Source organism: Prionailurus bengalensis, chromosome E1 (assembly GCF_016509475.1).
Source record: "Prionailurus bengalensis isolate Pbe53 chromosome E1, Fcat_Pben_1.1_paternal_pri, whole genome shotgun sequence".
Lineage (NCBI taxonomy): Eukaryota > Metazoa > Chordata > Mammalia > Carnivora > Felidae > Prionailurus > Prionailurus bengalensis.
In genome coordinates this window covers 23,955,520-23,980,952 of record NC_057347.1, presented here as the reverse complement: position 1 = coordinate 23,980,952, position 25,433 = coordinate 23,955,520, and the positions used below count along the sequence as shown (strand labels likewise).

General features: G+C 42.4%; 1 protein-coding gene and 1 non-coding gene across 21 annotated transcripts in view; both read right to left on the bottom strand.

Moving 5' to 3' along the window:
• ACACA (acetyl-CoA carboxylase alpha) overlaps positions 1–25,433 on the bottom strand; it is a 282,866-nt gene that overhangs the window by 12,027 nt on the left and 245,406 nt on the right. For all 20 annotated transcript variants that reach the window (XM_043583806.1, XM_043583805.1, XM_043583808.1 and 17 more), the window contains 5 exons: positions 23,556–23,652; positions 22,334–22,469; positions 15,343–15,520; positions 13,247–13,359; positions 247–401 (listed from right to left, as the gene is read on the bottom strand). In XM_043583806.1, the coding sequence (XP_043439741.1) occupies positions 247–401; positions 13,247–13,359; positions 15,343–15,520; positions 22,334–22,469; positions 23,556–23,652 (679 nt within the window). The remainder of the gene's footprint in view (positions 1–246; positions 402–13,246; positions 13,360–15,342; positions 15,521–22,333; positions 22,470–23,555; positions 23,653–25,433) is intronic.
• On the bottom strand, positions 6,968–7,158 carry LOC122486271. Its single transcript, XR_006298119.1, has one exon. It is a non-coding gene; the product is annotated as a U2 spliceosomal RNA (small nuclear RNA).

The following is a 25,433-nucleotide window of genomic DNA, read 5'->3' as shown; positions in this document are numbered from 1 at the left end:
CACCAGCAAAATGGAGTAGTTTGCCTCCCAAGGTGTCCAAGGGAAGGTAAATCATAAAATTGTTTTGGGGATGATAATGGATATACAAAAAAAGGAAAAAGTTTCTCCAAAAAAAACCTGAAAACGATTTGATCTGCACAAGCTGTTTTAATCCATCCCCACTTGTGAGCTGATGAGCATGAGACATACACTCGCTTGCTCACAGGTCTTTGACAAGTCAGGAGAAGTGGCAACCACCGTACTTACGTTAATAACACCCTTCTCCTGCATCCGGCCTGGTGTGTCGTGCAAGTCAGCAAACTGCACGGCTACCTGATGGTAAATGGGAATTAGGAATTCCTCCCGCTCCTTCAACTTGTTCTCCAGCTCCTTCCGCTCAGCTGCGCTTAGCTCTGGGGTGCCTGCAATTAAATAAACCTGCCCGTCACACTCTGTGGTGACCAGGAATCTCTCTGCACAAAAGCAGCCACAGTCATGGGAAGCTCAAAAACACCCCCCTCCCTCTGTGCCCTGGCTCTCCATTGTCTTCACCACCTCTTTGCTGACTAACAGGACTCTGAGATGCCAGACCAGTCCTTATCTTGCCATGGGGAGCCCACATGTCCTCCTTTCCCTGTGGAGGTCACAACTATAAAAGCAACCATGGGAGTCCCTCTCCCCAAGTCTTTCCCTGAGCAGGTGCAAACAACCACCTGGGGGCCTGTGTCTCTCATCGTTTCACTGACAGCCAGGCCCCTCCTTCCCCATGCAAGACACCATGCCCATGCCTGGCTGACCAGCATTAGAGCAGCTGGACTATTCTCAGTGTGGGACACGGTAGGGGAGCAACCCCTATGCCTTCAGGCCCAGATCAGCAGCCTCTTCTCCCAGGTCCATGCAAGTCACCCCCCAAAGGATTCCTAAAATTGCAAGCTGCTGTTACTCCATAGCTTCTAGTCTCAGGTTTGAAAACTTTTAACCTGAAATTAATAGAATCCACCCTAATTAGAGCCAGATCTGTGTGTCTTATACTAGCTCAGTAGATTAGATTAGCTCGCTTCCTAGTCTGCTGCTGGGCTGCTACTGCCAGAACCAACCCCTGACCAGAGTGACAAAGACATTCAAGTTCTTGGGCTAAAAGTGAAGGAACAGGGAAAAAAGAGAAATGCACTCCACAAATCCCATTTGGATCACTGAGCTCATAAGCACACAGGATCCTCAATCGACAGATTCCTATAAGGAATCTGGAATTCCTTATGACAGGGAGGATGCCCCCACCCCCCTCCAATCAATGGTGTCCCAGAAGAGGTACTACTATGTTGTGCTTTTCTTCCTAATTACTCTCAGAATGGGCCTTGCAATCAATACTGAAAATATAGCTGCCTGCCTAGTAAAGAGGAGTAAGTCTACCTGAAGGAGCAATAGGTAACAGCCCCTGGTGTTGGGGACAACTTGAAGTGCTTTGTCACCAAAGCTGACAAATAAATACATGACCACATGTGATGGGTTGCAGAAGAGAAGTTCTATTTCAAGCATGTCTGTCTGGGAACAGGCCTTGCTTTTTATGCCACTATGAATCATATGCCATAAACAGCCTTGGGCTGCTGAGTGAGCCGTAAGTACTATACATAAACACATGTTAATAGAACAGGGATGTAGCTATAGTACCTAGTTTCATTTTTATGAGATTTTTAGATGCCCACCTCCACCTCTTTTTTTTTTTTTTTTAAAGCCCATCACTACTTGAAAACCATGAGGAAGAGAGCTGAAGTCTATCTCTTCTTGGGCTCTCACACAGAGGGGAATCACTGACCTATCACAATCCGGCCCTAACACTTCAGCAGCCTTCTTTCTGCACCAGGCAGAGAGCAGGACTGTGGGATGAGACGAAGGCCCATCCATTCTAGGGTGGATCTGCCTAGACAGTCCATGGGAGGAGAGCCAACTGGTTTCTTCTGAGATGAGACTGTCTCAGTAGTAACATTGATGATGGTAATTTTGACAGGGAAGCAAACATTTTTCTTCTCTAGTATGAGGAACCAAGACTCCTTGGAGGAATGGTTGATTCTAGGGATGGGGCAGGAAAAATGTAAGATGAGCCTGGAACATGCTGTCACAAAAATCAAGGAAGCACTCAAGAAATGATGGAGACTTGTTAAAAGGGCATAGGAGCCAGTTTGAAGGTGTTTCCACTGGCCAAATCTGGGGCAGTCTGAGCACCAAATTTATCATAAACAACATGATGATGTTAGTTATCAGAATATTTATAGAATGAAATCAAAGTCTGTGAGTGCATCCTGATATAAATAATTAGATGGGGGGGGGGGGAAGAGAAGGGAATGTTCTCCTCTCCTCCAACAGAATAATAATTAATGGACACAGAAGGAATGACGGAATTAGAAAAATCACCATCTTGCTGCCATCACAACAATCGATTCTGCCAAGAATTATCAATGGATACTAAAACTAGTGGGTGAGGGTTTGATAAGGAACAGGATATTTACATAGCCTCAAAGTATCTCTCCACAAATTACTATTAGTGAAAACCTTAAACAGGTAGTCAAAATTACCATCACCAAGAATTGGACAAAATGACACATGCCTCCTAAGAAGATGTTCTGAGAAGATCATAAATAACACTTCTGCAATATTCCTGCCAAAAATGTATTATCTGAATTTAACCATAGGGAAAGGTAAGACAAACCCAGATTGAGGAACATGCTATAAAAAAGTGGCCTGGGGGGCCTGGCTGGCTTGATCAGTGGAGGTGACTCTTGATCTCAGGGTTTGTGAGTTTGAGCCTTTCCAGTTAGGTGTGGAGATTACTTAAAAAACAAAACAACCCCTCCCACCCCAGCCCCAAGCCTATAGTCTTCAAAAAATTCAAGATGATGAAAGGTAAAACCAAAGAACTATTCAAGATTAAAACAGACTATGAGTGCCTGGGTAGCTCAGTTGGTTGGGCATCCAGCTCTTGATTTTAGCTCAGGTCATGATCTCAGGGTTGTGAGACAGAGCCTCACCTCAGGCTCTGTGCTGGGCATGGAGCCTGCTCGGGATTCTCTCTCTCTCTCTCTCTCTCTCTCTCTCTCTCTCTCTCTCTCTCTCAAATACATACATACACATATACATACATACAATAAAACAGACTAAATGCTTGAAAACAGATTACAGTGTGTGGCCTAGGGTTAGATCTCTGATCTAAACAACAACAAAGTCTGTAAAAGACATTATTGGGACAATTGGTAAACTCTTGATATGAATCATGAATCAGATAGTAGTACTGTATCAATGTTATAGTTCCTGATGTAGATAAATGTCTTGGGTTATATAAGACAAAGTCTGTGTTCTTAGAAACACACAGTAAATATTTATGGATAAAGGAGCATGATATCTACAGCTTACTGTCAAATGGTTCACAGAAAGTGTGTGTGTGTGTGTGTGTGTGTGTGTGTGTGTGTAGAGAGTGGGCAAGCAAGTACATGTACATGAGCACATAGAAATGATAAAGCAAATGGGACAAGATGTTAACAAGGAGAATCTGAGAAAAAGGCATCAGAAGTCCTTTGTACTATTCTAGTAACTGTTCTGTAAAATTTATCAAATGGAAAATTAAAATATAAGCCAAGCTAAAAAAAATGTTTTTCTTGGCTCCCCAATGCCTAAAATCACAAATCAAAGTTAATATTTACAGGGCATTGGGCACTATTCTAAGTGCTTTGTATCTATTAACTCACTTAACCCTTACAACCACCTTAAAGTTGGTATTCTTACTATCCTCATCTTACAGGTGAGCAAACTGAGGCACTGAGAGTTTATATAACTCACCAAGGTCTCAAAACTAGGAAGGGGCAGAGCCAGGTCTCAGGTGCAGCAGTGTGGCCTCCAAGATTTGGGGCACTATGTTACCTTGTCTCTTCTTGTTTACTTGGGGCAGAGGACAAGTTAAGTGCATCAGTAGCAGAATCTCTTTAATTTCAGAAAAGGCTAAACGAAGATGGCAGGCTCCTGGCTGATAAAGATGAAGTTCCATTCCATAGCTGAGACCAAGACAATTTCTTCAATAATTTCTGCTCTGCAGATCTAAAACGGTTTCCTGGGCAGGCCTAAGATTTTTTTTAAAAACTTTATCATAATATTTTTCATAAACATTGATCATAAAATTTACCATGTTACATTTCAAACATCTGTTTATGAGATTACCTCCTGAATCAGGCATGTTTGTCGAACCATTTCTTTATACCCCAAGGCGTCCACAGCATTACTAAATATCCATCCTCCAACTTTCTTTACATTCTACTCACCCACATTCACGTTGATATGAACACAGTGTTATGTGGATTTGGTTGCACAATTTTAGAACACCCAAAGTAAAGTTTTTATATGAGTCCAGACCTGGTTCCTTGGTTGCCAGGGTGAAATAGAAATGTTTACTTCACTCTACGAGTAAGCAGTGGTCTCTACATCATCTAAGAAAGTGCTGACTCTAGACTTGTTCATTACAGTGATCCAAGAACTTGTCCTTTTGATACTGTTGGGGAGTGTTTAAAAGTTCATGTAGATGGCTTCTGGGACATGGGACCTGAAAGGCACTAAGCCTTTCTATTTCTAACGCCACCTTCCCTGTTTTCTACTCTTCAGTCTAAACCTGCCCATGACTTATAAATTATGCACACTTCTCACTAAGGGCAAGTGCTTGGCATCCTCTGTGAGTCACTTGACTGTATACTTTACTCCTTAATCAAACGTAAGTCTAGCTTGGGGGAGCAAGTCATTTACTCTTGTGCTATAGAGATAGTTCAGGCACAGTGATTCAAGGCAGGAGACTGGTTGTACAGGGGGACTACAGTTGTACAATACTTCTGTACTGGATGGCAAATAGTCACAGTCCCGAGCACCCTCAGCATCTACTTCCCTCTCCTGGGTACTGGGGCCACTTATGCTCCAACGCCAGGGTCCCTGAAACCTTCTGGCAGCCCTAAGATTTAAGGGTAGCTCCTTGTGTTATTGTGAGATCAAGAACTAACATAATGGCAGGTAAAATCACAGCCCTTCTGGGGAGGTGTGGGTGGGGTAAGGGATGGTAGGACTGTGGATATGGAATGAATGAGAAGTTCTAGACCCTCAGAACATCCTCCATCTGGCTAAACAACCAACACTGTGTTTTTATATGTGTACATCTGTACATGTACATATATGTGCATGTCTGTACCATATACATACATTTACTGCGCAGTTACTATGTGCCAGGCACCACACTTAATGCTTTCAGGATCACATAGCTCATAAGTCACCATGCACAATTCAGACCTAGGTCTGGTCAGCTGTTAACACTGCTGCCAAGAGGCAGGCCTTAATGTCGCTGAGTGCTTTCCAAGTTGCTTCATATACATCATCTCTAATCCTTAAAACAACCCAACCTTATAGACAGGGCATCTATTTTACAAATGAGAAAACCAAAGCTCTGAAATGTAAAGGTATTTGTCCAGTGGTATCTAGCTCTTAAGTAGCAAAGTCAGGATTTACACTTGGGTCTGGCTACCTTCAAAGCTTGTGTTCTTCCACACGAAATGATACCAATGGCGACAGAATTGCAATTAGCTGAAGAGTTTGTTTCACTGTGTTAGAAAAGTGTTAAGAGCACACAGCTCAGCACTGGGTACAGAGGCAGAGGACTTCCAGGCTTGGAGCACAGCATTCTGGCAACAAGGCCTTGGCTTTACCAAGCTGGAGGGACAGAGAAGGCTGGCTCCTGAACTAACAAAGGTCTTGTCTACCCAGTCAAGCTATTCCAGAGCTTTAAAAGAATAATGAAATAAACACCTGCAATGCTCTGGCCCTCCTGAGACTAGGAAGATCACAGAACATTCCCCCAAAGGTTGCCTTGTTTGATTCCTTTAGTAATGCCTCTGATTGCAGTTCAAGACCTACCTCAAAAAAGCATCAAAGCAAGGAAAAGACAGAAGTAGAGGATGTATGTACTTTAAAATGCACATGAGAAAGTCAAGGACTTGTGTGCCTTAAGTGGGGGTGGGGGGGAGAAAAGGTTTGCTACATTTTATTTTCTAAAAATAAAAGGCTGCTTTTAAGCTAGTTAGACCCTTGTGTAGCACATGGAGGGCCCCTCTCTCCTTGTACAGCAAAGCAGCCAGCCCTAGTAATGATTTAGGGGAGATTAACAAATATGTCAATGTCTATTTTCTGCTTAATTTAAAAGCGGCGTCTATAAAGATTTTTGACTTCTGAACCCTGTTCTCCTGAAAGAAAGAAGGTAAGAATGAGGAGGGGGATAAAGAGTGATTATCCTATCATTGATCGTTTGTCAGGAGCATTTCTTATTCACTGGACTATTGTAAAAAGCTAAGCTCTCGATCAATCCTGTAAGCTCCCTGTACAATTAAATATCTTGGAATGGTTTTTCTTTCTTTTCTAGCCAGATTGCAGGGCCTCAGGGTTTTTAGGAAAGCAAGTCGTTGTGTGCGTGTGTGAGTGTGTTTAAGAATATGCTACAGGGAGGAAAGTCATTCTTTTCTAGAATCCTACTTTAGGGAAAGGCTGAAACGGGAGAAGAAAGGTAGGTTACTCTCGTCTCTTTCTTCCCAAAATAAAAAGTCCCCATGAAATCCTAAAAATCCACCATAAGGTTGGATAACTATAAGAGTTAAAAAATATTTCAATGTAAAGAACTAAATACAGAAGAGTACTACTAGTCTGTACTATTCTGATCCAATAAGAAGAGCTAACGCTACTGAGATGTTACTATGTGCTAGAATTGTTTAAGTACTTTTCATCTCATTTAATCCTTGCAAATACCCTAAAAGATGGCTACCTTACAGATGAAGAAATGGAGGCACAAAAAAGTGAAGTAACTTGCCCAAGGCTGCAAAGCTAGGAAACCATGGAGCTGGGATTCGGGCTTAGATAGTAGTCTGGCTTCAGAGCCCATGCTCTTTTTAAATTTAGTTTTTATTTTTAAAATTTCCCCCAAAGCAGGTGCACAGTTCCTGGAAGTATCGCAATACCAGATCGACGAGTGGGGTGGATGGAGCAAGCTTCTATTCCATCTCCTAATTCCAAAAATCCATTTAATATATTGTCCTCGGATAGAGGACATATCAGATATTAAACTGATAAGAACAGATACTATACTTGATCTTAGCCAAAAGGCTGAGAAGCGATATAGAGCCAATGCCCTTAAAATGAAACAAGTTAAATTGACCCACAAGTGCCCACAGGGCAGCAGCCTGTCAGGTGTTCCTGGGGCCAGGACATAATGAAAAGTCACATCTCTCCTCCATGGGGTCAAAGCTGAAGAGAAGCTTCTGAGGAGAGAGCTGATTTCTGCAGCAGGAGGTGTTTTTTTACCCAGCCATGACACTGAAGGAGGGCAGGAGGAGGTGAGCCTTACCCTATGGACGAGCAGATCACATCCTATGGTGTAGGATTTGGGGGGAGGGGTGAGACTTTCAAAGCTTAGAATGAAAATCAGACTGGTAGGCTGAAAATTCTCTGCTCAGCTAAAGGCACTAGGTGACCTTGCAGAAATCTCTTTTCTGTGCTCAGTTTCTCGTTTATGTAACAACAACCCTAAGCTGGCAAAAAAGGAAAATGTTTTATAAAAGAATGTGATATTAAAGTGTTTTTTTCAGTTTTTAGTTATACTAAGAAGCTTTATGTAAATTTAAACCCAATTTCAACTTTTATGGGCCCTTCTTCCTCTCCTAAGAAAGCAATTTGCTTTGATTGGTTAAATACTTATGAAACTAAAGAAAAGGACTAGACCACCCTCCCTCACTCAGCTCCAGAATATCTCAGATATAAGAACACACACCCGTACCTCAACCTTGAGACTGAAAAATCAGCATAAAAAAGACTGGAATCTTATTAAAATTCAGAAGTACAAACATAAGTAGCTGTTTAAAAGATCTGTGTAATCACATTTTCAATGTTGAAAGAAATTTCTCTATAAAGATAGTAAGATAGGGTGGAAAAAAAAAAAAAAACCCTTGCAAAACTACTTCTGTATCCATCACAGGTGTGCCTTTCTTTACACAAAAGCATTCTTGAAAAACTGCGTAAATCAGATCCTGTTTTAAATGCCTTAAGGGAGCTATTTAGAAGGAACCCTGCAGTGAATCCTTTGGTAAAGCAAATAATCCTTTTGTAATGGGAATAATTTCTCCCAATGTATCTAGTTTTTTTAAAATCCCATTTTCATATATCTGCTTTTCTTCAAAGGGGGCCATACCTGTCTAAATACAGCTGCATTTGCATATTGATTTTAACAGCTATCCTCTCAGGGATGTTTAACCCTAGGTTCCTTGCAATGGTGTTAGTGCTCTGCTGTTCATATTTTTAAAAATCATTATAGTAAACCCAGAGATTTCCAAATAGGAATAAAAGAATCTATTATTCCCCCTGCAGCCCTGTCCCCCGTGCCCCCATGCAAACAGTCCACACAAAAGAGTCAGGAAGCCGCACAGAATTCTCTGAATTCTCGTGGCAGTAAGTCTCAAAGTCTTTACAGTTTTCCTTTCCTTTGTTGCTCCCCTGAATCTACCAGGGACAGGGCTCTGGGTCAGCTAGGACCAGGTGGGAACAGTGCCTCTCAGACATATTCTGACAACAGCCTGCAGGCAGGCAGAAGCTTAGGTTCAGTCCAACAAAATGCCAGCCTGGTCTCTCTGCCTGACAGAACTGTGAATCACTGTTTCCTAGGAAGAGGCAAGCCCAAGTGCTTTTATAAATACAATCAGATTAATAGATCAGATCAAAACAACTCCTTCTCCTTCCCAGAAAATGCTGTCACTATTGAACCAAATTGCATCAAACCAAAATGCTCCTGAATCAGTGTGATGAAGTGGGTTGTAAGCGGCTAACTAAGGGAAGAGGCACCATGCCATAATCTCTCCTCGTGGGCCTGCCTACCAGAGACCAGTGCTTGAAGGGCCACGGTGCCAGTGAGGATGCTCCATGTATACCACAGATGACAGGGCAAGAGGCCACATCCCAGGCACTGGTATCAGAACTTCTTTCCTTTTCAACTTTCCAGGTAAGGATGCTGCTTTCTGACCCACACAAGCAATTCCAGCTCTTTTCAGCTTACAACATCTTGAAGATGGACACAAGAGATGGAAAAGCACACACAGCTCAGATACTTCGATCACTCCTGCCAGAAGACCAGCTTAACCCCTGAATCCCCTTAACCCAAGGAAGTGTCCTTTTCTTGTCATCTGGCTGCTAAAAGAGAAGGCTTGGGGGGAAGGCATTCTGGAAGATGTCTACAGACATCTGCAAGCCCTAATACTCCCTCTGTACCTGGGGTGCCCTGGGCAGAAGGTATGCTGGTAGAAGGGCCAGGGGCAGGCCAGCTGCAGTGCTCAGCTAGAGTGGCCTCTGCCTGTGTCAGACCGGCACTCTCAGGGTGTGCTGTGTGGGCACCACCAAGGTGCTGCCTGGCAGGCTGCCCGGGAACAGGGCCACATTCAAAATGTGAGTCTGGAGCAGGATAAAGTTTCACTAAGTGGCTCCTTTGCCTAGAGACTATTTGTGTTGAGGGAGAGGGCAGTGGGGAACATATGACTGCTTCACACTTGGACTGTCTCTCTCAATTGATTTGTAAGGGTAAGGATCCAGGAGAAAATCTTAGGTTCCGGTGTCAAGAGGCCAGGCTAGGAAGACCATCCTATCCCACACCACTCCCTGGTCCTAGCTCTCTGAGGAGGTAGAAGGATGTCAGAGAGACACAAAGAGGCCATGGAGGCTGGGGCTCTATTTCCAGAGAAGGAAGCGAATTTCCATAAGGCAACCAGGCTGGTAGTATAGTTATCCTTCCTGCATGGACTCTACCAAGCCTGTTCTGAGACTCCAGACTATGGTATTTGGGTTTATATCACATTTCTTTCTCTCTTTACCTCCACTGGGAACCAAGATATGCACTATTTTCATATGCTATGATAATCACAGAACTACAAACCAGTAATTCACCACCTTCTACCCAAAGTATATAAAATGATGAAAGGTCAATTTTTTTTTTTTTTAATTTTTTTTTCAACGTTTATTTATTTTTGGGACAGAGAGAGACAGAGCATGAACGGGGGAGGGGCAGAGAGAGAGAGAGACACAGAATCAGAAACAGGCTCCAGGCTCTGAGCCATCAGCCCAGAGCCTGACGTGGGGCTCGAACTCAAGGACCGCGAGATCGTGACCTGGCTGAAGTCGGACACTTAACCAACTGCGCCACCCAGGCGCCCCAAAGGTCAATTTTTAAAAATAAAAAATATGAAACAAAGTTAGCTGTTCAGAAATTAAATATTACTCATTATCCTTAGAGAATAAATAGTAATTATGTTTTTGAACACAGTCAAATCAGTTGTGCTCTAAGTGATCTGACAGTGTGCTCCCCAGTGCAGAGGCCAATCTGGGAAGAGTTTGGGAACATAAGGTAACATCCACCTCTACAGGCTTTCTCCTAAATCAGATTTTTCTCAGTGGAATTGGCTTTAGATAACAAAGGGAAAGAATTCCTGTTTAATTTTGATCAGGCTCAGTATTCAGCTGAGGAAATCCTGAGAAATGCAAAACAGAGAGAACCAGAATTCCATTCTGGGTGCTGATATACGTTTATTTTGTATCTTGGATGATTCATTGAAGTCTTCTTTTTGCCTTAATCTCTCAATCTGGAAAATAAGGTCATTTGCACCCACTTTGTGTGAAAGTATTTTGTCAGTTTTTGATTCTAGGCATAGAGAAAAGAGCCAAAAGCCTACGTGAACCCAAAAGGAGTGGAGTTCATGGCATGTTCTGTTACATCTTTGCTGGCCTGTGACCTCACAAATACACCTGGGTATGTATGATCTCCCTGAAAAACTTAAATCGCTTAAGGGACAAGACCACTTTTTCTACTTCTTTCGTATTTCCTTTCCTATACCACTTGTTACAAAAGTAGACCTATGCCACAGAGATAGCAAACATGGCTGTCTCCTTCTTCTGATAATTAAGGCAGGAAATGATGCCAAACCCTATGTTTGAAAAATGCTTCACAGATTCAAAGTGAATGCACATTCATCTGATCTTCACAATGGCTAGGTTGGGGCATTATCCCCACTTTCTAGATGAAGAAACTAATGTTCAGAGAAGTGAAACAATTTACCTACAAGCAACCTGAGGCTTATACATGACTATTTTTATTCTAGACCTACTCTCATGTTCCTGACCTGCCCTGGGCCAGAGCTGCTTCACATTTAGCAGACTAAGGATTCTTTCTCCAATGCCATTTTGGTCAAGGTTAAATAAATATGGTTTTCTTCAATGCAGAGAGGAAATTGATAATGAGATGATTTGTAACAAATGATTAAATGGCCATCACTTGGAAATCTCCTCCCTCTCCCCTTCCTGTATTTCAAAAGTTAAAAGGTGCTGGGTGAAGGTGGGAGCGATATCACTTTCCTTCAAGAGAAAGAAGCTTTGGCCCCACACCCCTCACCATCCGGTTGCTCTGCAAACAGATGTCAGAGAGGATCCCTCTTCCTACCACCCAGTTACTCTGAAGGGATGATAACAGCCATTGGGGGGTTAAAAAGAGGCAGTGAACCCCCAGTTAATGAGTAGGAATTCAGCAGGCAGTGTAAGATAAATGGAGCTCTCTCTGCTTCTGCTAGAGTCAGCATGAACTGCGGCCCTGCGGCTTGTTTGTGGCAAATGGAGTGCGCGAAATATCAAAGGGCAGTGATCCAGAAGAAGACCGACTTTGACAAATTTTAAATTGGCCAGAAAGAAAACCAGCAAAAAAGAAAAAAGAAAAAAAAAAAAAAAAGAAGAAGAAAAAAGAAAAAAAAAAAAGAGAGAGAGAGAAAATTATGCAATTCACTGTGTCCTGCAATTGTGGCATTGCTGCCTTTGTACAGAATTAGTGGTAAAAACAGCAGAACGACTGCCTGATGCTGGGAGCAATTATGAGCCATCTAAGTGAGATGCTTATCAGTGGCTGAAGCTTTTAGAGCTCTCACTATATAGAGTTGTGAGGAACTTGCTCTTGAGCTGCAGTTACTTTAATTAAAGTGTATGGGGTTGGTCAGAAGTAATTATCCTGTTTGGAGAAGAGACAGAAAAAAACCACCTCAACAATTCTGGGTGGCAATAGATTTTAGAAACAGCTTTGCCAATTCTTGTTGTATGTGTGCACTTCCCATAAAGGGATCAGGCTGAGATGGGTTAGACTTATTGGTGGTTGTTACCTAATGGCAAACAATGGGAGGCACACAGGGTTTATTATAACCCAAGTCACCGTGTCTGGCAGGCAACCTGGCTCAGGGCTCCAAACTGCCAGGATGTGCGGTCTTCTAGAGTGCAGGCAAACACTCAGAAGTTTTTGTGTCTCTAGATAGTGAGCATATAAAGCGTCCACAAATGGTACTTTATTAATTAAATTACTATTTGAAACATAAATGAACTAGCACCTCTCCTTTTTATGCCTTCCATTCACGGAGTTTCATTACCTTTTAAAGACAATCACTCTATTCCTAGAAAAACAAAACCAAAACAAACTAACAAAAGGACTCCTAGCAATTATCTTCACTAACCTAGTGAGGGGCTTGATGGGAGGTCTAGGCAGATAATCAGTGCTTTAGAAGAACCTGAAATGCATTTCAGTCTCTGGACTTGACACAGGGCTCCCACAGTTTAGTCCTATGTGCAAGCTGCAGCCCTTCCAAAGCTCCAAAAACAAATGAGCAACAGAGTAGTGCGCACAAATGTTCCCAGGGCTGTGCGTAGTCTTTACTTGTGTTTCTCTAGCTCGAGATGGCCCTGGAACTCCACCTGGGTAGGTCTCCAGCTTCTCTGTCCCATGACATCGACTCACATTCCTCAGAAATGTCCAAAGAGACAACCAGAAACGGAACTCTTAAGACTTCTGAGGACTTTTAAGCATATTCTCTGCCTGATTAGCCTGCCCCCCAACAGCAACTTCCAGCTAATTGTTCTTTACGAGGATATCATCCACAAGGCCAGAAAGATGGACTGTGTGAAGTATAAGAAAATATCAGAATAAAACTTGGGTGACTTTTTGCTTTTTTAGGTCCTACTTTCCCTCCTATTACATACACTATTTCATTCTACCAGGGCTCTTACCATATAGAGGACAGTAAATAAAGATTATCATGAATTTGATCAAATGCTTCAGTGCCTCCTCCCCTGGCCTATGAATGCACTCATTACAAATCAGCTGAATGGCTCATTGATTTGCCAGGAGGACAAGCAGACATACCCAATCGTTCAGCCAAGCGAATGTAGACTGGGTCCACCCGACGCATGGTTTTCACCAGATCTTTTCTGCGGAATTTGATTTCTACTGTCCCTTCTGGCTCCAGAACTGATCCCCTGGATCAGAGAGAAAGAAAACAAAACAGAAATAGAGGCACTTTAAAGGAAGGAGACAACTGAATGAGGCTGGTTACGATTTGCAGACCAGGAAATAGCTTCATTATGGTTTTGGCCACCCATGGCTCACAGGAGTAACCCCAGGGAGAGGCAGGCATCAAAAAGTGTCTAAGTGGGCTGTGAGAAAGGCCTGGCAAAAAGCAATTAAAATAATTCTCATTACCACACCAGTCTACTTCCATCTCAAAAGAGGAATATAGATTCCACCATCTACAGCCGATAAGGGTAGCAGGAATCACATTATTTTCCAGGAGGGGGAAGAAAAAAAAAAGATGACGTAGGCACTGTGGCAGGGGATCAGCCTCCAGCAGTTAGGCTGTGCAATGAGAGGTCGATGCTGATCGGTCCCACGCACAGCTGTTAGTCTGCTGGCAGGATGACACACTGGGCTGGGCCAAGCAGGAAAGAAAACATTCTACTGCTATGGAGAGGTCTCAGGGTTATTACTAGTGCATACTAATTTTGTTCTATTACTAGGAACGTTACCCTATACAACTTAAAAAAAAAAAAGCTTTTCAATTGAAAAAAATTACAGCTACTACTTAGTACATACATGGCACTGTTCCAAGTGCTTACACATGAATCTTCACAGCAGTCCTATACCCAGTCTACACCCTCTATGAGGGAAGTTACTATTATCTCCCATTTTACAGATGAGGAAACTAAGGTACAGGGCGTTAAGAGACTTGTCCGAGCCTAACAAGTGACAGAGCTGCATCTGAAACCCGGTGGTCTTGCTCCACAAGTCTGCAGAGGAACTGTCTGTGATCTGGTATCAGATCAGGGGCTAGATTTGGATTTAAAAATAATAGGGGCGCCTGGGTGGTGCAGTCGGTTAAGCGTCCGACTTCAGCCAGGTCACGATCTCGCGGTCCGTGAGTTCGAGCCCCGCGTCGGGCTCTGGGCTGATGGCTCAGAGCCTGGAGCCTGTTTCCGATTCTGTGTCTCCCTCTCTCTCTGCCCCTCCCCCGTTCATGCTCTGTCTCTCTCTGTCCCAAAAATAAATAAACGTTGAAAAAAAAAAATTAAAAAAAAAAAATAAAAAAATAAATCCCTGGGTGTAGACTGCTAGCTGAGTGATTTCATAAAACTACTGGATTCTCCCAAGCAGCATTTGAAGCAGGAGGCTAAAATTTTTGCAGAAACAGAAGCAGGTATTCAAGTAAAATGATCAGATGCAGGAAGTGGCATGGAAAATGTCAAAGAAATACAATGTGAAATTTCCCTATTTTGGAAAGGGCTGAAAACTGATTGTGAAAGGAAGCTGGATGTGGTCTGTTTTACTTAAGTAGTTTCAAGGACCACCTCTTGACAAAGGTCTGGGACTTTTTCTTTTGCAGTCCTTTGGATGCTGTAAACACTGTTCTCCAAGTGTCCTAGAGTGCCAGAGTGCGACACTGGACTCTGAGGGAGCAGCTTCGGTTTGGAATCACAGAAGGCAGGTGCTATGGTACACCTCAGTGACGACCAGCTTGTTCCACAGACAAGCAGTTCAAGAGGAGTAAAACTGCTTCAAGTTGCTTGCCAGTCAGTTAAGGCTTCAGAACTCCAGACTAACACTTTAGTCCTTCTACACCAACTTGCTTTCAGTTCCATCTGCCCCATATCTAAGAAAGAGACAGTAATAGGCCTATCTGAAACACAAACAGAGGAGACAATCTCTCTGAGTCTGGGGATATGTGGGATAGAGGACTTCTTGGTAAAAGAATCTGGGGTGGGGGACCACACTGGGAAAGCCTGACCCCCACCTCCCTTTCTTTCTCATCCCAGCAGACACTATTTAGGAAATCTATTTTTCTGACCTTGTAACCCTCTGGAAATAGAGATTCAAATAAAGTTCTCTGGTTATAATGTTCTCCAGGAGGAAACCGACAGCTAGAGGACCTTCAGAGGCAGTGAATGGAAAAAAAGAAGAAATGCTACCTGCTTTCTCGGTCAGCGTACATCTCCATGTGCCGGGGGTTGATGGTGGGGTCAATCACAACCCAGGAGCCACCCCGGAGCTCAGCTTGAGGAGGAATGTAAACCAGCACAGGCTGGGAGCACTCCCGTAAGCTATCCACGATGTAAGCACCAAACTTCAGCACCTGGTCGTACATATCTATAGAGGAGACAAATCAGAAATCATGAAACAATGCTTCCAAACATCGTTCACATCATGGTATACACAGAAAACAATGTTTATATCGTGAGCTGTGCCTCCATGAGGAGGCTGCTCAGATCAGAGGTGACAGGTCTGGGGGTTCAGCCACCCTAGGTCCTGTCTGGCACCCTGAAAATTGAAAGGATGGGGATTTCCACCTGTAATGCTATTCAAGACTCTACAGGATCTTCAAAAACACAAGAGAAGTGCACTGTCTTTCATAAGACAGTGTGCAAGCCCTATGGATTGCATATCCATTTTATAGCCTTTCTGAATTGCCAGATTCTGGTTTCATTATACTAATTCACACTTGCTCTACAGACACTGAGTATTTTTCATGTCAATATGTGATCTCTCTCACTACATTAAGTTTTCTGAAGGAAGGAACTATTCAAGCTCTTTTCAAGTCTCCTCATGATACTTAGAATATGATAAGCTCTTAAAAGGTATAGCTAATGGAAATGGAGCCTTCAAAATTTTTATCTTCAAAATGGCATCTTTCCTCTTGGTATCCCCAGTGTCTTGTCCAGTGCCTGGAACATAGTGCTCAGATACTCTGAATGGGTGAGCACATACGCACTTTGGAAAGAACATAACGAGAAAGAAAAACAAGTTAATTCTTTAACAGTTCCATTTTTACCAGGGCATCAATATGAGAAAACATTTAAAATGCATACGTATTTACTGGAAACATCACACAGCCACATAAAAAGAAGAGCTACCTCTTCATTTTGCTAAAGAGTACACATTGTAATCCCCCACAAGGCTAGGAGCAACCTGAAGAAAAGGCACCCTGGTGCATAAATAGAGTCCTTGGAAAGTAGGATCAGTTATTATTTATTTCCCAACAATTTATGGACTTCTTCCCATTTCCCAGCTCACTGAAGTCTGTGCATGTCTAAAGTCTTAGGTTTATGATTCCAGATGTTTAATGAGCACTTCAGCGGAACCTCAATGGATCCTTTCTAAACACCAAATAACAGGTTCAACTGAGTTCAAACTTTCCTATCAAAGCAAGGATCTCAATTTGGAATAAATCAATTCTGGAAATCCAGAGCAAAAAAGCATTTTTCAGAAAGTTAAGAGCAAATCCAAATAGAAATTGCTTTCATTGTAGTTACTGGCAAATTAAACTGCCACCTTCTCCAAAGTAAAAATGGCTCTCTCTATACAAACCATCAGTGAGCACAGTTAACTGCAAAGTATATGCCTCTCTCCATTGCCCAACCTGGCTGCTCTGTGAAGACTTCAGAAACTCCAGAAATTTAAAAGTTGCTCTGGGAAAAACTCCCTACCCTATGAGGAATGTGTATGGTCATATACTCTGTATATATGATCAGAGCAAAGACATTTATCCCTTTGGGAGGAAAGCAAAGACCAAAAAAATTTACTGCTAATTACACAACTGCTGTATGAAGAGCAGGGAATAAAGGACTTTAAGCGCTTTACGCTAATTCTGTGGTTATGAAAATAATTGCTCAGTTTAAATTATTTTAACTAAATTAATTCTTTAGTGGATATTTCAACCAGTGCTACATAATAAAATAATTGTGTAATTAGCAGTACATTTTTCAGTGCTGCCAAGAGTACAGTCTCAGCCTCAGAACAAGTAACAGAAAGGAGTAGCCCTCAGTGGTGTCATGCACAGAGAAGAAATGGAAGACATGGATAGAAGGAGAAAGTAAAACAATAGAAAAAAAGCACACAAAAGAAAGAGGAAAAAGTAAGTTAGAAGTAAACGAAGACAGTGTCCAGCCTTCTCACTCACTTCTGTTTCTTAAAGATACACCCACATCAAAATCTGTCTGTACTATCTATGATTAACAGACCCAGCCCCTTGAAAGGACTTTATTTAAAATGCACGCCCATTTATTTAATTTTTTAAACTCAAGTTCATATGGGATGCCTGGGTGGCTCAGTCGATTGAGCATCTGACTTTGGCTCAGGTCATGATCTCACAGTTCGTGAGTTTGAGCCCCGCACTGGGCTCTGTGCTGACAGCTTGGAACCTGGAGCCTGCTTTGGATTCTGCCCCTTCCGTGCTCACACTCTGTCTCTGTCTCTGTCTCTGTCTCTCTCTCAAAAATAAAACATAATTTAAAAAAACATTTAAAAAGATACCCTCAAGTTCATATATGCAAGTAGTTTGGGATGAAGCTGAGTGTGCATGTTTTACTTTCTGAAATGAACTTTAGTCCCTCTTTTTCATCATCATGGCTAGTTTACTGCATATCAGGCAGCATGATTTCATACACACACACAAATGAATCACTTAATTATCAGAAAACCATGTTCTTCTAACCCAAGTTATAGATGAGTAAACTGAGGCTTAGTTAAATAAGTGAATAAGTGGCAGAGTATGAGACTCGAACCCAGATCTTTTTGATTCTTGAAGTCCACTTTCTGTGACCTCATTCTTACTGGAAGGAAAGAGCGGGAGGCCAAGGCTGCTTTCCAGCATCTGATACAATGATTGAGTAAAATAAAAACCAGAAAAGAGACTGAAATAAAATGACTGAATATTTTTAAATTTTGCCTGGACTTTTTGTATGTTCATAAAAGTAAGAAATTGTATTGATGACACTACACAGCTATGTGAAGGGCTTGGATCTGACTGCCAAGCAATTACCTTCAGGCCCCATGACTGGGAGTAGAAAAGGGGCCCCAGGCTTCATTAAAGCTGACAGGCTCAGGACCAAAAACAATGTCTCCATCTAACCTGGAACACCAACAAACCCACAATCCAACCATCAGAACACCCAAAAAACAACAAAAGGCTATTAAAATATAAACTGACACACACAAAACAAACTCTACAAACAACACGCTCGCACTGAATCACAGCAGCCCCAAACTGTACATTCTGAAGGGCACGCTGAAGCGTGTGGCCATAGTCTGATACATATTTGTATGAAATCTCTTCCTATTTGAGACAGAGCAAAAGCATAGCCAAGTGTAGCAGGGGAGAGTGTATTCCCAAGGCTTTAGGTGAGAAATCAGTCTAGGGAATTGTAAAGCTATGCATATGCTGACTGTCAATTCTCAGGCCATGGGAAAAGCAACTAAGAATGGACAATACTGATAGGTTCTTCAGTGGAGAGGCGGGGGCTTGGTACTTTCTAAGCATTGTGAGCAAAGCACATCTGCATACAATCACAGAGCCTTTCTGGTGCTTTCTCAGCAACCAAGCACCAACCCTGCCCGGGGCCTTCATTGTTATACAACATGGATAAACTGTGGCAGCCACATGTACCAAACAAGGGAGCAGGGTGGTAGGGTGTTTCCACAGTGCCCCATACTCTTGAAACTGGAACAGATCTTATTGGCTTGGGGCGAGATTATCTGTTAGAAGCTGAAGGTAAACATTAGGCATACACAAGCTGCATACACATAATGTCAGTTCATTATGGCCAGTTGACACAGTCTTTCAACATCCAAGTAATCAGAGACTTTAAAATAGACTTTCATTCCGGTTAAAGTTTTCAATAAATGTTTTTTTATTGTTATTTATAACCTGTCCCAGGAAAAAATAATAAGTATAACATGAAAAGCCAACTGAGAGTGACCCTGTAGCACCAGCAGTGAGGCAGCTTAATATCACTGGGATTTGCATCCTATCAAGCTATTCATGCTGAGGCTGGGACCCTGGTGCTAATTTCTAGTAAATTTCACGCTTGATGTCTCCCTGTTGTGGGTCATTGCCGGTTCGCCTAAATAAACTGCTTCCAAATGGCTCTTCCATCTAAATATTCAGCCAGTTTTTATAATTTAATTTTGCATTATGCTGAATAGCCTTCCGGCCAGATAGAACTCATTGGAAAAAAAGCACCAATACCATCTTGACATACTTTTATTTATTTATTTATATTTTTACTGCTCGAATTAGACCTCCTAGGCTGACTAGTAAAGAGTTTTTTTTTCTCTCCACTAATGTCAATTTTCAGCATAGCAAGAGCTGTCTCTAATCTTTTCCTACTCATTACACACAATTTTGGAGTCATTTTACCCACAGTGCAGTCGGCTCCTGGCTGTGTGTTTGTGTGCACTGAGGGATGGCATAATTGTTTATTTTCCCTCCCTGCATAATCCCCAGCCAGTATTGAAACCAAAACTGCAAACATCTCCCCAAGGGATATGGAATGACTCTCAGCTTAGGTCCCTTTACATGAGATAATATGTAGAAAACATCCTGACTTGTATGTAAATATGGAAGGCAATGTTCTTCCCCTTCCTACATTTACACTGATCTCTATCTTCCCCAAAGCTTATTTATCTTAAGTGATAATGGATACAGCAGCACCAAAACTCTGAAGACAGAAAGGGCCCTGGCCTGTATCAGGCCAGTAACTCATTTTTGACCAGAGGCAGGGGGGAGAGGCGGATGGGGGAAGTTATTGTTTAATGGGTACAGAATTTGTGTCAAGGATAATGAAAAGGTTTGGGGTATATTTAGTGCTGATTGTCACATAACATGTGAATATATTTAATGCCACTGAATAGTACACTTACAGATGGTTAAAATGATAAACATTATGTTATATGTACTTTCCTGTAATATGAAAAAAAATAACTCTATCTGACCACTTGAAGTTTCTTATCACAGTGACCAAGGACAACTTCAAAGCAGAAGACAGGCAGGTGGCTAAGAACTTTCTCAGGAACCTACACAGTCTATTCCAGGGGATGTTCTGGTAGACCTGGTTTGGTCCTAGGCTCTAAACTCAGCCAACTGTGCTGGAGGAAGTCAGACAGATCTGTGTTCCTCTCCCAGCTCTGTCATTCTTCAGCTAAATGATCTTGGGAAACTTACTTAACCTAAGTCTCAATTTATGTAAAAGGCAGATAAATACTACAGCCTACCCCTCAGAAGTGCTTGTTGTGATGATTATGTAAGACAGTGCACATAAAATGGTTAGCACGGTTTCTGGCAAGAGGAGCTCAATGACTCCTAATTGTTGTGGCTTTTATTGTTACAGGGCTGGCAGCCAACCTGGGCCTGAGCCACATGCAGTAGAACTGAAGCTTTTCCTACAAGCAGCAAGCTGTTGAACTCTGAACTCCTTAGGACAAAAGAGCCAGGCTGACTTACTCCTAAGGAAGGTCAGGAAGAGTGAATTCTCAGTGGCCCACGGGAAGAGAGATAACTAAGGAGTACCGGCATTGCATTCTCTCCTCTAAGTCTTAATGCAAATTGTATAGCCAAGAAATGTGGGATAAAGTGAAGCTGGATGCTAAATAAACCTCATATAAAGGAATGAAAGGAGTCTCAGGCTCCTCCCCCAGAGAAAAACACTTCAGCATAGTATCATACTCTTTTGAACACTGTAGTATTTTGTTTATACTTTGTGGCTTTATCATTTTGCCTCAGACATTTTTCTCGACTCCTTGAGGCAGTGTCTCTTTCTGACTCAGTTTTGTTTTCTCGGAAGCAGCTAGCATAGTTCCTTGCACGTAGGAACTCAATAACAATGTCCAGGATTGACTTGTTGAACCTACACTTTCAGTATCTCACGGCATTTCCACTGATTTATTATCTTTGTTACAAAATTCACCTGAGAGTCTATCAAAGTATAAAAACATTAATTTGAATATATAGTCCAAGTCTCCCCCAAGAAAAGTGCAAAATGTGGTAGATTTCCAGCAAATATGGGCAAAGGGAAACTTTACAACTGAAAAAAAAGAAAAGAAAAACCACACTAGTCTTTTACACTTTGCCAGGGAAGCCTGGCTGTACAGGGCTTTTCCTAGCCAGGTGAAGGGAAAGTTGTTGGCACAAAGCTCTAATCTCTCTCCATACACAGCTGATAACCTATAAATGGGCTAACTTCCTCAGGTTTTTCCTCCTTCAGAGCCAAAGATGCTCCTGTGCTAAGCTATTTCTGGGTTCATTCTTTCGCATTTGATATGTCCGTATCTCTGACCACTCTACTCCAGCATTGCCAACCCCTCCCTCCTTCCATTCCCCTCACTCATTCTACTGCTACAGAACCCAGACGTCTCCCCCCATGAATGAAGTTACACTCATCAGTGTACTCATCCCCTCCTGGTATGTAGTCTCTGGCCTCAGCATGGCCATGAATCTCTGGCCGCTGGAGAGACAGCTTCGCTGCTCTATGAGGTAGAAGGTGTTACCTTTGGCTCTCCTGAACAATCCACAGTAGCTGTGCACAGGGAGGATTCTCAGTAAATGGTGATACTAGCTGCTGAGATCACTAAGCAATTCCCATAGCACAGAACAGAGCCTGTATAATAATGTTCTAATATGCTGGAGCCATAGGCCCAGGGCTGTTGTTGGATAAGAATGAAATACACCACAAATTACCACAAAGAACAGCCTCTGGTACAGAATTTGTTCGTTTTCTTCTGGTGAAGGCTAATTTCAGTATCTACCCTGGTCATTATAGAGTGTTAGAGCATAACATCAACAAAAAGTGCTCAGAAAAGAGGGACAGAGACTAGCACAATCACATTTCCCCAGGACCATCAGAACAGTCATCATTCATCCGGGAAAGCTAAATCCACAACAGCAGCCCATCTAGAGAACACTAGTAGACGGTTCTGAAATTTTGTATGGAATTGTAAAACATCCAGAATTTTCCCACTCAAGCTGCAACTCAGAAGATATATTTCAGAGGAAGTATGATCCCTCAAAAGCCTAGGGTGATAGTTGTCAGGAAACCCATTGGCTCTGCCCATTATAAACCCTCCTCTGTGCTGTGAGGTTCTGGGGAATCAGTTTATGCCCCTCCAGCCCAGAGCCAAGCCAATCACCTTTCATCCCACCGGAGAAGCCTCTCCAGTTGGCAAAGACCATCAGAGGCAGCCCTTCTCGGTTGAAGTCCTTGATAGCCTGATAGGTCTTAAACGCAGAATCTGGAAACCAAACCTGGCCAGCCTGCTGGATTATCTATTGGGGAAAGTCAAAGACGAAGACACAATTAACAATGGAGCTTGAGGGGAAGTCTCTCCAAGGTGAACAAAGTTTTACTGGTTTACTTTAAAAACTCAACCAAACCAAACACACAAAAACTGTTGTTCATCAAGAGGATCATCTTTTGGGGTTCCTGGGTAGCTCAGCTGGTTAAGTGTCTGACTCTTGATTTCAGCTTGGGTCATGATCTTACAATTTTCGTGGGTTTGAGCTCCACATCAGGCTCTGTGTTGACAGTGTGGAGCCTGCTTGGTATTCTCTTGCTACCTCTCTCTCTGTCCTTCCCCCAATCACGTGACCGCTCTCTCACTCTCTCTCAAAATAAAAAAAAAAAAAAAAAGGATCATCTTTGAAGTAAAAAAGAAGAAAGGATCCTGGATCTTTGACTTTGTCAAATTCTCCTCTTTTTAATTCCTGAGTACACTACCACTCCCAGTCGGAAGAAGGAAACTTTACTGCTTCTAATGGATGAATGCAGTCTTGGGAATCCTCATTCTAGGTTTCCAGAAAGCAACTGTACATGGCTCAACTACACCAGTCCTCAAAGCAAGCTAACAGTACACAGTCTACACTCCTCTCACTTCTGTGCTTAGTACAGCTTTCTCCATACTGGAGTTGATCAGCAAACATTTGACGTGACACTGCTGAGTAACCTCGTCCCTAGTTTCCCCCACCCTCATTTTCTGGATCTTATCAGGATGTAATCTACCCTTTAAAAAAAGTAGATGGGTGGCAGTGTTCACCTCTGGCGTTAGGGCAGACTTCTTATCCATGTGTGTGTTCAGAGAATCTGGGACCAAAGAGCCCTCAGCTGCAATGAATCTAGACTGTTTTCTAGCATCAACAAGACCATTGTAAAGGCCCAAGTAATTTTTCAGGTAGATTGCAATCCATTTAGAGTCATCTGAAAGGTGAGCACGTGATGGTCTGAAATTACTCAAGGATGCTGACTACCATTCCCTCCCAAATTGGTGGTGTGCAATGCCCCGATATATCCACAGGCTCTGCAGAAGGGAAATCCAGCTCCAAGCACAGTAGCACAGGGTACTTGAGGTCACCTACCTTGGCTTCAGAATCCAGGTTTGCAGGGTCGGCTGGGATACTTAGTTCCACTGTTCGGGTTTCTACAGCAACTACTCCTACAGGTATTCCTCCTAGCCTGATAAAAAATGACCCAAATAAGAATCTGATATATGTAAACAGTACAGCTAGTCATTTATTTTCCAGCCCCACATCACAACATCACGGTGGGGGCACTGGAGACTGCAAATACAGAGAACAGAGGAAAATCTGACGCTTCTAGGGGTGAAATGTGAGACTGGATTTGATAAATACTATACATTTTTATAAATCCAGGGGAGCCTCCCCTCAGAATCACTTCTATTCTCCACATGATAAATTCAAACCAAGGGTTGTACTAGGGGAGCCTCAGGAGTTACACTCAACAGTCTAGATGTGTGTGTGCGCATATATGCACACATGCACACACCTATCTCTGTGGATGCCAAATGAAATTTCTCAGATCACTCTAGAGCATTGCTTTGGTGAAGACAGAGAGAAAAGGTCTGAAAGGTAGGAGGCACCCGAGAATTTAAGCTGGCGTTGCTGGAATAGAGCTGTCATTTCTATGGAGTACTAATACTGTGGTTCTGGATAAGATTATTTGAGAGTATAGTCGGTCTTACACTGAGTATATGAATGAGAAATGTGTAGGTGTTTATGGAGATGATGAAAAGCAGTGCCAAGGGTGCAGAGGTGGTTAAATAAGCCCTTAGCTTTCTATTTCACTGGAAGAGAGCAGGGGAACAGGGATAGCCTGCAGTAGTAATCTTGGTGAAATAGGTGATCTATATTAAAAGTATACATTTAATCTCCAATATATGTTAATTTTAAAAAACTCTCCAGGAAAAGGCTCTGCATCTATGCTCCATGATACCCTCCTAACTTGGTCCTCAGAAAGATTTCCTGATAAAAATCAGGAAGAAAGAGAAGAGGGGGATGGTGGTTGCTGTAAGGTACAGCGTGAGTGCTTACTCTGGAAAATGTGATTCAGGCTGCACTTTCTCAGCTGCGTTCCTTGGGGCTAGGGCTGGGATGGGTTATAGTCTCTCATTCCCCACAGCATCTCCATAACAAACTTTTCCATGAAGGATAGTCTTACACTGGCTACTGGAAATGGATTCTTGTCATCACAAGAGGCCTGACAGGGGCCTGAGTGGGGACCACCCACCCCCTTGTCACTTGCCTGCATTGAATCAGAATCAAAAGCCCTCTAGACAACCAGACAACGAGCAGGAGGTACACAGGAGGGTTTAGAAATATTTCTGTTCACAATGATTAACAATCCAACTGGAAACTTGTAATTGCAAAAGCCACCCTAAATCGGTAACTTATAACTTATATATTAGGGCCCATGTGACCTAATAAAGAACATCTTTATCCGAGTATTACAGTTATTTATTGAACTTGAAAACAGCTCAGAACAACTTCTGTTTTCTATTATACTTCATATAAATTTTATCAGGCTAGCACATGAAGATGCTACATCTTGTTTTATAGTGTGTCCCTGGACAAGGTGCCATGGAATAATAAAAGACAATTTACAGCCAATAGCACACATATTCCAAACATACATACCAAAGATGAGTTTTGGCAGCACTTACAGTAACAATCCCAGAAGAATACATTTATATTTATTTCTTGAAATACCATTGCTTTTGAAAGAAGCTAGCTCCATTTGTGTTTTATATACTTGTGAGCATGTGTATGTGTTTGGAGTAAGAAGCCCAGAACTCATCAGATGGAAAGAAAGGAAGAAGTCAGAGTGGGTGTTGCAATAAACAATGGCAGAGCTAACTAAAGCCAAGCTTGACTGATCTTGCTCACAGAACAATCCTTATTCTTCCAATCATAAGTGTAAAGCATTTTCCTGTTTCCCAT